This window comes from Dromiciops gliroides, chromosome 1, assembly GCF_019393635.1.
Source record: "Dromiciops gliroides isolate mDroGli1 chromosome 1, mDroGli1.pri, whole genome shotgun sequence".
NCBI classification, from domain to species: domain Eukaryota; kingdom Metazoa; phylum Chordata; class Mammalia; order Microbiotheria; family Microbiotheriidae; genus Dromiciops; species Dromiciops gliroides.
This window is the reverse complement of record NC_057861.1, coordinates 709,026,048-709,041,358: the sequence shown is the minus strand read 5'-3', so window position 1 is coordinate 709,041,358 and position 15,311 is coordinate 709,026,048. Positions and strand designations below refer to the sequence as shown.

At 42.7% G+C, this 15,311-nt stretch overlaps 1 protein-coding gene across 1 annotated transcript in view; it reads left to right on the top strand.

Annotated features, from left to right (window-relative positions):
* The window catches only part of SLC6A11 (solute carrier family 6 member 11), a 174,580-nt gene that overhangs the window by 147,465 nt on the left and 11,804 nt on the right, over positions 1–15,311 (top strand). The window contains exons 9-10 of the mRNA XM_043963677.1: positions 3,835–3,947; positions 8,612–8,749. Of these exons, the coding sequence (XP_043819612.1) occupies positions 3,835–3,947; positions 8,612–8,749 (251 nt within the window). The remainder of the gene's footprint in view (positions 1–3,834; positions 3,948–8,611; positions 8,750–15,311) is intronic.

The window sequence follows — 15,311 nt, the reverse complement described above, 5'->3', positions numbered from 1 at the left end:
ACAAAGTTCCAATTAACATCCTCAACCAATGCCTCCCAACCAGTGAAACCAGAGGCAGCTTAAAGCACAATAGATAGAGTTCTGAGCCTAGAAAAATCCAGAAGACCTGAGTTCAAATCCAGATTCTAATATTTTCCAGCCATAGGACCATGGGCAAGCCATTTAACCCCCTATCTGCCTCAGTTAGCTCAACTATAAAAAGGAGATAACAATAGCATCTACCTCAGGTTGTGAGAAGGAAATGAGATAATATTATTAAAGTACTTAGTATGGTGCCTAGCACATAGAAGGCACTTAATAAGGGCTTACCCACTTCCCCTTCCTCCCAAACAAAAGAGGAAAAAGAAAGTGTTAAAGACTGATAAGACATGCTACCTTATATCTTAGTAGGATGCCATTATCTAAAAGAAAAGAAGGCTGTGTCTTTTAACTTTAATACATTGATGACTGACATATATATATGGCATATATATGTATATACATATATATAGGTGTAGCTATTTGTAGCATTTTAAAGTTTACAAAGTATTTTACACTCATTGTCTTGTTATTATACAATGGGTTGAGTGTTGGACTTGGAGTCTGGAAGACCTGGGGTTCAAATTCCCCCTCTGACACTAGCTGTGTGACCTTGGGCAAGTCAATGAATTTCGCTGAGCCTCAATTCCCTTATCTATCAAAATCAGGGTATGTTAGCTGTAGTTCTTATTTCACAGGATCTTTGGGAGACTTAAATGAGAAAATATTTTTGAAGCTCTTAAACGGACTTTAAAATGCTACACAAATAGTCAATAGTCATCAAGCATTTATTAAGTGCTTACTATATACTGATACTAAACACAAAGAAAAGCCAAACCATCCCCTTCCTTGAGGGCTTTATATTTTCATGAGAGAGACATCCTATAAATCATAGGTACATAAATTTATATTCAGAGTATGCAGAAGGGAAAGGATCTCACAGTTTGGCTTTTGGTCTTTTACTTGATCCAAGCCTCTGATATCATTGGCAAAATAAAAACAACTCCCAGTGAGGAAACACTCCCCCAATCCAGGTCAGCAAGTATTCTGCAACTTACAGTCTTAGAGAGTTACTTGGGTACCCTCAGATGTCAAGTAACTTGCCCAGGGTCACACAGCCAATGTATGTCAGAGGTGTGACAGAAAGCCTAAATTAAAGATGACATAGATCCAAGATTCAGAGCTTAGTATTCAAGTTCAGTGCCCTTATTTTCTAGATTAGGACACTGAGGTCTAAAAAGGTTAAATGACTTGCTCAGAGTGACACAACTGGTAAATATCTGAAGCAGGATTCAAACCCAGGTCTTTCTGACTCTACACTGTGGTGCTTTTCATCAATTACCATCATTACCACCATCTTCACCACAGACACTGCTACCAATATCATCTGTTACACTGGTCCAGCTCCCTCATGAGGTCCAGAAAGAAGACTCAGATCACATAGATAGTTAGCAATTAGAACTTGGATTGAAACCCCAGTCTTCAGGGTCCATTCCATGCTCTTTCCACTATACATCACTGCCTTCTTCCTTCTCTTCTGTCCTGCACACAGTACACATACATTTGGTAATGCCCAACAATAAGTCAGCCCGTCATTCAGTCAACAAATTAAGCATGCACTATGTGCCAGGCATTGTGCTAAGTGCTTGAGATACAAAGAAAGGCAAAAGCAATCCTTGCTGTCATGGGCCTTACAGTCTAATGGGGCTGGGGGCAGGGGAGAGACAACACACAAACAACTCTATAAAAACCAAATAGAGGATAAATTGGAGGGGATGGGGTCAATCACAGAAGGAAGGCAATCAATTAAGGAAAGAAGTAAAGGAGAGAAACCCAGAAAATATCAAAAAACACAAGCCGGGAGCAGGAGATGTGTGCAGGCAGGTGACAAAAACCTCCCTGGGGATTCTCATCTCCAGTGTTCCAACCACTCTTCTCTCCACTGGGTGGCACTGTGCTACCAGCTGCCTTGCCATCACTTAGCTCTGTGTGGACAAGGAGACAACCCTCCCGGGTTTCACCCTCCATTTAAGAAAAGGAACTATAATCCTCTAGCCAAATAAAGTCATTTTATTCGGTTCAGTTCGTTACATGGTTAAGAGGCACATGCTGATGGCGTTTAGACATCCAGATGTTAGGAGCCCTAACTATTCTAGTTCAGCAGAGATTTTTCTTTTTAATGGTGATCTTGCTTCCCTCCAGCTCTAAATTCTTTTATTCTAAGTGGAAGGTGAAGTGCTAGCATAGGGCAAAGATTTGATTGGGTGACCCCTAAGGTGCTTTCCAGAGAGGAGATTGTAGGATTCCATAAATAACCAGCCCTGAGCAAAGTTGCAGCCATTTTTACAAAAAAGGACGTTAGTGTTGGAGCCCTCAGGTATGTGGCTTCTCTCCACAGCTAACCTATCAAACTCCCTCTCTATCCCTGCTTGTCTGCCTTTCTTGTGCTGACTTTGAGTGTGTACTCTGTGCTGCTTGGCCCTGCACAATTCCTCCTTGCAAGATGGAGAGGAGGATGGGAATCCATGGAAGATAGTCCAAAATTCCACTCACTCTAAAGAAATTGACTAAAATTAGAGTCTCCCCAACCCCCTAAAGGAAAAGGAAAAGAAATGAAATCATTAGAAGCATAGATTTAGAGCTAGAAAAGACCTCATGATGATTTAGTCACAAAATCAGAGAATTTTAGAATGGCAAATGTCCTTGGTAAGCAGCTAGCTGGGATAGTGGATAGGATGTTGGAGTTAGGAAGACCTGAATTCAGATCTTACCTTGGACACTTAACTAGCTGTGTGACTCTTGGCAAGCCACCTAACTTTCATAAGCCTCAGTTTCTGCATCTATAAAATAAGACTATCTCACAGGGTTGTCATGAGGATCAAATGAGATAAATAAGTAAAAAACTTTTCAAATCTTATATTTGTATATAAATGCTATTAGTAATAGTAGTACTAGTATGCCCCATACCAAAAAAAAAAAAAAAAGAACCCCATCTATAACATGCCCAACTGAGGTCCTTGAATTAGGGACTGTATTTTTTTTTTTTGGTCTTTTTGCAGGGCAATGGGGGTTAAGTGACTTGCCCAGGGTTACACAGCTAATACGTGTCAAGTGTCTGAGGTCAGATTTGAACTCAGGTCCTCCTGAATCCAGGGACAGTGGTTTATCCACTGTGCCACTTAGCTGCCCTTCAGGGACTGTATTTTACCTTTTTTTGGTATCCCCAGCCCTTAGTATAGTACCTAGCACATAGTAGGTGATTAGTAAATGAAGGCTGAATGCTCAAGGACTCCAATGGAAGGGAACCAATGGGTTCTATCCAAGACAGTCCACTCCACTTCTAGACAACATTCACTGTTGAGTGATTTTCCCTTATATCTATCCTAGTTCAACCACCTCATTTTACAGATGAAGAAACTGAGGGTCAGAGAGGTGTAGCAACTCACCCCAAATCTAATAGGTAGATTGTAAGTGGCAGCTGTAGGGATTTAGTCCTCGATCTTCTGATGCTGGATCCAGGGCTCTTTCCACAGTATCATACTGTATGCTTCCATGCCTCTAATCCATAACCATCACATCTCAGCTTTCCACATGGAACCAAGGAACTGCAATTGAAGTCCACTCAGTCATCTGGGAAGATGATTTCTTATAAAGCCCCACCAGACTTCCTCCAATTCCTTATCATCAGCAGCAACAGGAAGGAACTGCTTGGTGATCCTGATGGGGAGAAGCGGGGTGGGGAAGGGGAGGCAGTTCTGCACAAGGTACCCGGGACAGCAGGATGAACTGCATGACCATTTCTTTCCTTGTCTCCAGGGCCAGGACTAGCCTTTATTGCCTACCCCAAAGCGGTCACCATGATGCCCCTTTCTCCTCTGTGGGCTGCCTTGTTCTTCATGATGCTCATCTTCCTGGGACTGGACAGCCAGGTAAGAGACTCCTGAGGAAGACTTGGTAGGAAGGTGCGTAGTTCTTTCCGTGGAGGAAGTGACCTACTGCTCCTTCTGCTTGGAGTTAGTGTCCAATGCAATTCATCTCAAATCACTTCAAAATGCATTTATCGAACAGCAAGGCATTATTCTAAGCACTAGGGATAGAAATAGAAATTTGAACCCTCCCCTGTCCTCAAAGAGTATACATTCGGGGGCAGCTAGGTGGTGCAGTGGATAAAGCACTGGCCCTGGATTCAGAAGGACCTGAGTTCAAATCCGGCCTCGGACACTTGACACTTACTAGCTGTGTGACACTGAGCAAGTCACTTAACCCTCATTGCCACAAAAAAAAGTATACATTCTACTGGGCTTATCCAGAGCATAACCTGTCTGCATATCATGTTTACTTAGCATTCGAAACCCTCCACCATCTGGTCCCCCTTGCTCCAGCCAACATTATCTCCCTCTGTTCTCCATCACCCATCTTCTGCTCTAGCCAGACCTACCTCTTCACTGTGCCTCAGACACTTTCCACTCTGATTTCTGACTCTAAATGCATCTCCCAATGAGTATTCGTGAAACACCTATCATGTACCACATACAGTGCTAGATTTTGGAGATAACAAAGACAAAAATAGAACAATCTCTGCCTTTATGGAGCATACCTTTTATCAAGGGGCCTTTACCCATGCTGATCTCCCCATTCTTCTTCTAGCCTTTGCTTATTCAATTCCTACCCATATTTAAAGTTTATCTCAAATCCTGCCTCTTCCAGGCAGCCTTCTCTGATTCCCCTGCCCACAACAGATTTCTTCTCTTTGTCATTTAGTCCGGTATTAATCATATATGACTTTGACAGTTCTAGAACTGTCTAGTGCATCTCTAGTAAAGTGAAAGCTCCCCCAAGAGCAGAGACTGTCTTCTATTCCTTCTGCATTTTCCTTCATGCCTAGCGCAGGAAGGGCACTCAGTAAGTGCCCAATAAACATATGAATGAATTAGGGAATGAATGGATGGAGAGAATATGTGAAGGGGATATATGGATATGTGAATGAATAACTGCAAGTGAATGAGTGAGTGAGTGAATGGGCCATGAAGCCCAGGATAACCTTTTGCAAAATCTCTTTTCTCGGGCCACTCCTAAAATGCAATGCAGCTGCTTAAGACCTTAGCCAAACTAACATTTACTTTCTTCCCTCTGTTTCTTCTCCCAAGCCCCAGAGCCTGTCACAGCTCCCAAACTCCAGGCTCACACTTCTTTTCCCTCCCTGTTCTCAATACAGGGCATGTCTTTAGTCAGATCAATGACTTCCCTTCCCCACTCCCACCCTCACAACTTGCAGGTGAATATCCCAAACCATCAATTACCTTACACCATCCTTGACACCACTTCCTGAAGACATAGGGCTTCTACTTCTCCCAACCCCAGTGAAATTGCAGACACACTTTCCCTTGCCAGCCCTCCTCCTTTCTGCAGCAGCTTGAGACGGGGTCAGAATCTGTCCTGGGAGAACACCCTCAATCTCTCCTTTCCTTCCTAGGTTTCATAAGGTCTTGGCAATGAATCCTCAGCCAGGGGGTCTTTGCCAGGATTTCCCCAGGAGTCTAAAACATTTGAAAGGGTCATCCCTCTATTTGAGAATGATGTGTTTGACTTGCTTGTCTGTTCTAGAACAGCTCCCTCATTAACTTCAAAGTCTCTGACCTTGATTACATCTCATCCTGTCTTCAATGGACCCTTTCATATTCTGTGTTTCCTTTTACCTAAGAGCATAGCCACTTGGTGGTCAAGTATCATTGCTCCTGCCTCTACAGGATTCCTAGCAGCCTTTCCCTCTTCTCCTAGACCACCAGCCAAGTCCAGGCTCCTCAGGACCATGCTAACAGGGAGACAGTGTGGTGTAGTGAAAAGAGACTAGGATTTGGACTCAGAGCACCTGAGTTTGAATCCCGATTCTGCTACTACTTGTAGCATCTGTCACTTTAGGTGAGTTACTCATCCTTTCCAGGAAGCAATTTCCTTATCAGTTCTACAACAGACTCCTAACTGGAATCTCTGCTGTCTTCCCCTCTCCCGGCTATACTATATATCACACAAAGTAATCTTCCTCAAACAATGCTTTCATCAAGACCCTCCTCCACTCAGAACCTATAGCTGCTTCCTGCAACCTCTTGAATCAAGTCTACTCTCTTTATCTTGGCATTCAAGGCCCTCCACAGTCTAGACCTTTTATATATAACCTTATTTCCTGTTACTTCTCAGCACACAACCTCTTCTCCATCCATGTGTGCACATGTGTCCATGTGTGTGTGGGGGTGGTTGGGTGGGTGTGGGTGGAGGTGGAGGTGGGGGTGATTATATGCTTAAAACAACATAAAATTCATAGGATCATAGATTTAAAGCTAGAAGGGACCTTAGTGGTCATAGTCCAGTTCTCTTATTTCACAGGTAAGGAAACTGAGTCTGAGAGAGACCAAGTGACTTGCCTAAGGTCACTCAGATTGTAAGCAGCAGAGCTGCTGGTCCTTTGAGTGAGCTCCAGGAGGCCAGGGACTAGGTTTTGCTGTTCTCTGTAATCCCCCATTTAGCACGTGGTAGGCACTTCGTAAATGTTTATTGACTGATTCACCTATTCTGCCCTGCCCCGCTTTTGTTCACCAGAATGAAGAAACAACACAAATGCGTGACCAGAGATGTAAACAGGGCAGCTTATCACAGCTCAATAAGTCTCCCATAATACCAAGGAGTTTTAAAAAGCAAATATCTCATTGCCCAGAATTACCGGGTCTTGTTCCCTATTGGGAAGCCCCCAAAGCTGTGTGGGTCAGCAGCTAGCCCAGAGTGGCTCCTCTGTGACCTTATGCAAGTCACTTAACCTCAAAGCGCCTTCCTTGGCATGGCCATCAATTCAGTCAACCAAATCCAATTTCTTCCCCAGAATTGGTTTCTCAGCAATCGTTACTAAGCCCACCACGTGTTTCTCCTGATAATCACTTTCTATTGTCCCAGGTCAAAGCCTTGTGAAGGGAGGGCTTGTCATCAGCAGAGTGACTACTGACTGCAGACTGCAGGTTGGGCTGTCAGCCCTCCTGCCCACCCCACTGCTCCCCAGCCATCGGAGGTCTGCATATGGCAGCACCCAGTACCCCAGTTGTTCTGCACCCCAAGCCCCAAGCATGCATAGTATGATAGGATCAGTGGCATGGTGGTTGCCAGAATTCTGATCTGCATTTCTCAAGGTCAATAGTATGGACCCAGAGCAAGACCAAAATCTGTACCATCCTCCACTTAGGAAGGGGAGAAAGAATCAAGCCACCAATAGGGATGTATCAAGCATCTCCTGGGTATCCTGGGCCTTGCTAAGTGCTACGAGGAGCACAAGGGACAGAAGTAGTATGGTACAGTGGGAAGAGCACCAGGTTTGGGATCAGCAGACCTGGGTTCAAATCCTGACTCTGTCAATGCCCTATGTGATTTAAAACAAGAAACTCCCCCTTCTCTGAGCCTTAGTTATCTTCTCTGGACATGAAGGGTGTTGGACTAAATGCTCTTTAGGGTTCCTTCCAGCTTTTAAGTCAGTGATCTTATGTTGGACCTATTCTCATGGGGCTTACCATCTAGTCATCATAGAATGAGGCAATAGCTTAAGGAAAAGACATTAGGCATGAAACTTGAAGGCTTGGATTTGAGCCCATGTTCCTCCACTGACTCAGGCTACGACTCTGGGAGATCCCTTCTGAACTTCCATGTAACAATAACAATGATAATAATCAGCATAATGGCACCAGGCACTATGCTGAGTGCTTTACAATTATTGTGTGATTTGATCATCCTGACAACTCTAGGAGGTAGGCACTATTGTGATCATACCTATTTTCTATATGAGGAAACTGAGGTCAACAGGTTAAAGTGACATGCCCAGGGCCACACAGCTAGTAAGTGTCTGAGGCCAGATTCGAACTCAGGAAGATGATTTTTCCTGACTCTAGGCCAGGCACTCTATCCATTGTGTCATCTTGCTGCCTTCATATAAACTGCAGGGTACAGTGGAAGAATGATGGATTCAGAGTCTGGGTTCCAATGTCGACTCCATGACTTTCTTCCTGTGTGACCTTGAGAAAGTCACTTAGCTTTTCTGGGCCTCAGCCTCCTTGTCAGTGAAGTGAGGAGTTCATAGATCTAGAGCTGAAAAGGATCTTGGAGTCCACCTAGTCCAATGCCCTCACATTTCAGATGAAGAAACTGAGGTCCAGAAAAGTCAGCGCTCTTGGCCAAGGTCACACAGGGAATAAGCATCTGAGGTAAGACCTGAACCCAGATGGAGCCCTCTCCACTATTCCACAACCTCCCAGATCCTCTCCGGACCTAAGTCTATAATCCTAAATGTGAAGCGAGGAAAGTCATTCATCCAAGGTCACATAGGTAATAAACAGCAGAGACAGGATTTGAATCCGGGGCCATCTCACCCTAGAGGAGCTCTGTCCCCCTTTCTAAGGTCCTAGAGAAGAATTGCTTCCCTGAGGAGGGAACTCTAATCAACAAACATTCATTGAGCACCAACTATGGTAGATACCTTCACTTGATTCTGAGCTCATACAGCCAAAGGCCCACAGGCTGAAGTGTTAGGGGCTTTCTAACAGGCACCATCTCTTCTCCTTAGTTTGTGTGTGTGGAGAGCCTCGTGACGGCAGTGGTGGACATGTACCCAAAGACTTTTCGGCGTGGCTATCGGCGGGAACTGCTCATCTTGGCTCTGTCCATCGTCTCTTACTTCCTTGGCCTGGTCATGTTAACAGAGGTAAGAAGCCTTCTGATTTATTTTTATTGGTGCCAGTCACTTATCATTTGTATTTATATCACCTGTATTTCCCAATATACCTTTCCCACTTCCCTATGTCATGAGCTATCCCTTAACAACAAAGAATAATGAAGAAAAAAGAAAAAGAAGAGCAGTTCAGAAAAAACTTATCAACACATTAACCAAGTCTAACAGTTTATACATAGTATTCAACCCCCAAAGTTCCTGGCTTCACAAGAAGGGATGGAGGTTGGGCTCATCAGTTCTGGTTGGGGTCTGCAATGGAGGTGTGTGATCTGAGAAGTGGATTGGCTACCATTTTTACATGGGAGCAGTCATATGCAAAATCAGTACCTGATAAATTCTTGTGTGTGTGTGTGTGTGTGTGTGTGTGTGTGTGTGTGTGTGTGTGTGTGTGTGTGTGTGTGTAAGCCTGCAGAGGCTAGACTTCCCAGCAGTCCCATGGAATTTCTTGGAAGCCTGCTATTTTCATGATGGCCAGAAGAGCTACCAGATGGGTCAGGTTAGGCTATAAACTGGCTGCTTGCCTTTCTTATCCCTTTCATCCTATGATTTTAGACTTCTGGGCACACCTGTCCCACACCCCTGACTGCCAATAAAAATTTGAATTCAATATTTTATTAAGTAGAAGTCCTGGAATGGATCATCTCTTATATAACATCATCATCATTGTAGTATTTCTATAGAATCCACTATGTGTCAGGCACTCTACTAAGCACTTTACAAATATCGTCTCATTTGATCCTAACAGCAATCTTGCGAATTAGGTGGCATAATCATCTCCATTCTATAGTTGAGAAAACTAAAGTAAATAGAGGTTAAGTGACTTGCCCAAAGTCACACAGCTAGTGGCTGATAACAGATTTGAACTCAAGTTTTCCTGACCCTGGGCCCAGTACTTTATTCACTTATACTACCTTGTTGTTGTTGTTGTTTAGTCATTTCTGTTGTGTCAGACTCTGTGACCCCATTTGGGGTTTTCTTGGCAGAGACACCAGAGTGGGTTGCCATTTCCTTCTCCAGCTCATTTTACAGATGAGTCAGTTGGGGCCAACTGGGTGAAGTTACTTGCCCAGGGTCACATAGCTAGTAAGTGTCTGAGACTAGATTTGAACTCAGGAAGATGAGTCCTCCTGATCCCAGGACTGGCACTCTATCCACTGTGCCACCTAGCTGCCTTGTAAAAGAAATAAAGAATATAGTGAAGCCTTATAGCATACATCTATATCTGATCTATATCTTGAACTAGACCCCGATGGCTCTGGAGGAGAGAGTGAGGTTGGTGACCTTAGACAGCACTCCCTCACTTAAATCCAATTCACTACAAGTCATGACATCACCTCCCCATGTCATGATCCTCTGAGAATGAAGGACAAAAAACAGCATACATTACTTAGCTTCTTAGTGCTGGAGACAATTCTCTAAAGCCCTAAGTCATAGACCAGCTGCTCATCTACACTAGTCAGGGGGTTTCTGTACTGGGAGTTCTGTATTCCAATGACATCACAAGTCCAGTGGCCCCCAAATGGGGTTAACTGTGCTAGCTGATGGGGAAATGAAGACATAAACAGAGCAGGTAGACAGAGGAGTAAAAACTGTACGAGAAAAGTTTAGGAAAAATGATTCCCAGTGATTAGGTGATTCAGGAGTGGTTTCCCAAGGAAGCTTGCAGATGAGCTGAGCCTTGAAAGAATTTAAGTTTGTCGCAGAGGCTCATCTTAGACGCCCAGCTGATACAACCAAAGGCAACATAATATAGCAGAAAGAGAAGAAGCTTTGTTGTGAGGACTTGGGTTTTTTTTTTTTGCAGGGGGGAGGTGGTATAGTGAGGACTTGTATTCCAAGCCCAACTCTCCTGTTGTTACCTGGATGAGCCTGGACAAGTGACTTCTTTTGGTGGCTCATTTTTATCATTGGTAAAATGGTTTCAACTTGACAATCTCTAATGATCTCCCATGATGCTCTAAGGCTCCTTTTATCTTATCCTGGCCCCCAAAATGCAAGCAGGAGACCTTAAGAAGAAAGCCAGTTGCTTCTGGGGATGTGTAATACAGAAACACTTATCTCTATCCTCCTACTCACCTCTAACCCTTCCCACCCCCTTCTTCCACCTCAAACAGAAGGGCTGAGTCTTTTATGGCAGAATTAAAATTCTCCCTATCATTATCAGAGCCCTGAAACTGAACATTTTCTGGGTCCAAGGAAAGGAAAGCTCTTGAGTTTACCTGAAGCTTTAGGGGCCTCCCTGTTCTTTATCATGAAGTCTTAAAATTTCTTTGAAAAGGATGAGTTTGAGCATTCCCCCGCTATCTTGCCCAATGGCAAATGGTAAGGGCAGTCAACCTTTCCATGGCATTCAGAAATATATTGAAGTGCACATGTTTTCCTACTTCTACAGTGAATTCAGTGGCATTTAGCCCTACCTACCAACAATGGAGACTGCCTTATCAGGAAGCCAAGTACATTTGATATTACAGGGCCCCTCCACAAAGTAGAGTGGAAAGGCAAGGCAGGAGAGGGCAAGATAGGAGCAAAGAAGCTAATAGTTCAGAATGAATAAAGATAAATACTATGGAATAAGGCTTCAACCAGATAATGTATGATTCAGCTGGAACCAGATAATGGGTGGCCCTAAATAATTGTCCATAGGAGACAGAGTACTGGGTCTGGAGTCAGGAAGACCTGAGTTCAAATCTGTCCTCATATACTAGCTGTGTGACCCTGAGCAAGTCACTTAATCCTATTTGCTTTAGTTTCCTTATCTGTAAAATGAGCTGGAGAAAGAAGTGGCAAACCACTCCAGTATCTTTACAAAAAAAAAAAAAAACCCAAATGGGATCATGAAAAGTTGGATACAACTGAAATGAGTGAACAAGTTCATAGGGAACCAGCAAAAGTTAACGAGGAAGGAAGTAACATGGTCTCAGTAGGTTTCCATCACTTCAAAAATCAGTATAACTCAAGATGGTACCAAGCACCTTCCCAGTCCACAACAGACAGCCTCTTTCTATATACTATGATCCCCTTGCATTCTTTCTGAGGCATGAACTATAATGGACAAAAAGCCTAGGGCATTTTGTCTCCCTTGGGTAGCACAAAAGAAAAGGGAGTGGTAGTAAGATTTTGGATGTCAGGCTCAGATCTGCAGGCACTCCCACTCCCTCCTCACTTGTCAAACTCTTGTTGCAGGTGAGGGGGTGAAAAGGTTCTTCTCCCTGGTTCACCAAGATAACTAGAATGAAAATATTCTTAAAAAGCAGATTTGCTCTTCCCTTTGTGGCTCCCCCCTCTCCATTCCCCTGCCTTGGATACGCAGCTTTCCTTTATCAAGAAGTCCTAAAATTCTCTTGAAAAGGATGAGTTTGAGCATTCCCTCACTCTTTTAACTGTCATTAATAGAAACAGAGAAAGATTTCTTCTCTTAAACCTAGTGAAAAAATCTCAGTGGAACTGAGGTTATCAGAGAAAACATTTTCAGCATGTTTGGCTGCTGTCACCTTGGGGAGGGTTTGCTTCTTTTTCTCCACATATTCATTCTGCCTGCATTTAAAAGTAATTTGTTAAATTCTGATTGCAGAAGAAGAGGACTTTATGACATGCAAATTGACAGTTAAGCCTGAGAGCTAAAAGAAACCCATGCATCAAAGCCACGTCAAGAGTGAATATTTTGACTAGTATCCAAGGTCTAAAGGTGGCAGAAGTCACTTGGACTCACTGTTCTCCAAAGTCTCTTCTGATTCCCAAGATTCTAAGATTCTATAATAAATATTTTTAAAGTGTTTGTTGAATTGAATTTGAATCCAATATTTAGCTTTCTGGAAATAGCCAGAAGACTACTAGCCAAGGATAGGTACTAGCCATGCAAGAGTCATGTTGATGCTGACTATCAATTGATAGACTATCTTGAATATAGGTCATTACTTTTTGTTTGTTTGTTTTTTCGAGGCAATGAGGGTTAAGTGACTTGCCCAGGTTCACATAGCTATTAAGTGTCAAGTGTCTGAGGTCAGATTTGAACTCAGGTCCTCCTGAATCCAAGGCCATTGTTGTATCCACTGCAGCACCTAGCTGCCCCGGGCCATTACTTTTGATCCTCACAACAACCCCATGAGGTAGGCAGGTCTGAGATTAATTTCATTCCCCTTTATGTCTTTTTTTTTTTTGGTGAGTCAGTTGGGGTTAAGTGACTTGCCCAGGGTCACACAGCTAGTGTCAAGTGTCTGAGGCAGGATTTGAACTCAGGTCCTCCTGAATCCAGGGCTGGTGCTTTATCTACTGCACCACCTAGCTGCCCCATTCATTCCCCTTTATAATTAGATACTAGAATCATTAGTATTTTCTTAAAAGGGCAATGAGAAAATGAAGACTCAGAAAAGGGAAAAATTACTAGCCCAAGTTCATAAGTTTGGTAATTCAATTAAACAATTCATCAAACATGTGATAAGTTGCTACTATGTACAATAATAATAGATGACATTTATATAGCATTTACTGTGTGCCAGGCTAAGTGCTTTGCAGTTTTTATCTCATTTGATCTCACAACAACCTTGGGAGGTAGGTGCTATTGTTATCATCTCCATTTTATAGATGATGGAACTGAGGCTAACAGGTTAACTAATTTATCCAAGGTCACCCAGCTAGTAAGTGGCTGAGATCAGATTTGTTCCTAACTCTAGACCCAGTGCTCTCTCCATTGCACCAACTAGCTGCCCAAGACACTGAGCTATGTGCAAGAGAAACAAAGAAGGAAACAACAATGTTTCTAATATTCTATTCAGGGATACACAAGATATATACCAAAAAAAGAAACATGGAGTAATTACAAAATGATATGAAATGACTTCATGAGAAAGAGAATATTAACAACTGGGGAAATCGGGGAAAACTTCCTGTAGGAAGTGGCACCTGCACTGTGTCTGGAAGGAAGATAGGGATCACACGAAGTAGAAAGGAAGAGAGAGTGAATTTCAAGCATGGGAGAGCATGGAGCAAAAGCATGGAGATGGCAAAATTCTGGATATGAGCCTAGCTCTTCTAATTCCAAGTCCGTTGCTCTTAACTTTATTGCTTATTGCCTAGTAGAAATGAACAATCACACCTAGTAAGAGGCTTGAGGACATTAATCACTAGCCCTTTTATATCCTAATTATTCAATACCAACCATCCTGTCCTCTAACGGAACTGCTCCCCTGGATTGGCCCTTCAGTATGTGAAGGCTGCCTAATGTACTAATTCACCTCCTGCTATTAGAATAATTATGGACTTCATTTTCCCCAGATTTTAGCATTTTTTAAAAGCCCAATTCAATTGAGAAAGAAAGGGGATGGAATCTCAGAGTATGAATCCCCTGTTATTTTTTCCTAAGGAAAATTCTATGCCTTGACCATTTAGTAGTCATAATTTCATTGTCTGTTTGAATGACCTTTGATTATATGGAAGGTGGTGGAAAAGAAGCCATTCATTGAGTCTAATTTAAGCAAATGCTCCATCTTGCTCTGAATGCCAGTCCTTCTCAAATTTGGTGTCTAACAATTTCCCCCCTCATTCATTTAGAATGACTTTAGACAAACAACAAGAACTTTTTAAGTACCTTCTATTTGAAGCCTAGGCTATGCTTAAGAGATATAGAAATGGAACACTGTGGTCTCTGTTCTCAAAGAATTTAAAGTCTACCTGAAAAGACAAGAATTGTTCCATTAAACTATCAATTAATACCACCAGCTTGAAAAGAAGTAAGGGATAAGTTGTGTGGTACCAATTATAACTACTGGTGGGGTCTCAGAGGAGCCAGAAATGGAACCATTGACATGTGATCTCCCTTGGAATAGACTACAGCTTATGGCCAGGTGAAAACCAAAAGAAGTGATGGGTCAAAAAAAGTCAGCCAAGGTGCCTGAGGTACAGGAGATGTAAAGACAAAATCAAGACCCCAAAGCAGTTTTTGCCTCCAAAGAGCTTCCATCCAGCAAAAGAAATGAAAAAGGAGGAGAGATAGATGGAAATCCAGGAGAATTATGGGAAGATTATCCGGGAAAGGATGGTGGTCAAGTCTCAAAAGCAGCAAAGATGTCAAGATGGATGAGAACCGAGAAAAGGTCATTGGATTTAGCAACTCAAAGATCATTGTTAATCTTGAAAAAAGCAGTTTCAGTTGAGTGATGAAGTGGGAAAGTTGTATGAATGGGAAGTGAAGAAGTAATACAAAAAGAACAGAGGAAGCTAGAATGCAGAATGATGTTGAGGTGTTTGAGGTCTCTTAAATAAGAAAGAAATCGAGAATTAGAGGATGGGAAATGACTTGTCCAATGGCACACAACTTTTTTGAAGTGGGGCCAGTATTAATAATAATACACATATGAACTGATGCATAGTCAAGTGAGTTGAACCAAGAGAACATTATGCAATGGCAACATTGTAAAGAAAACCTTTGAAGGATTTAAGAACTCTGATCAACATGGTGACCAAACACTGTTCTAGAAATCTAGATGACTAATAATGAAGCATGCTACCCACCTCCCAAAAATGAGGCGAAAGATGAAAC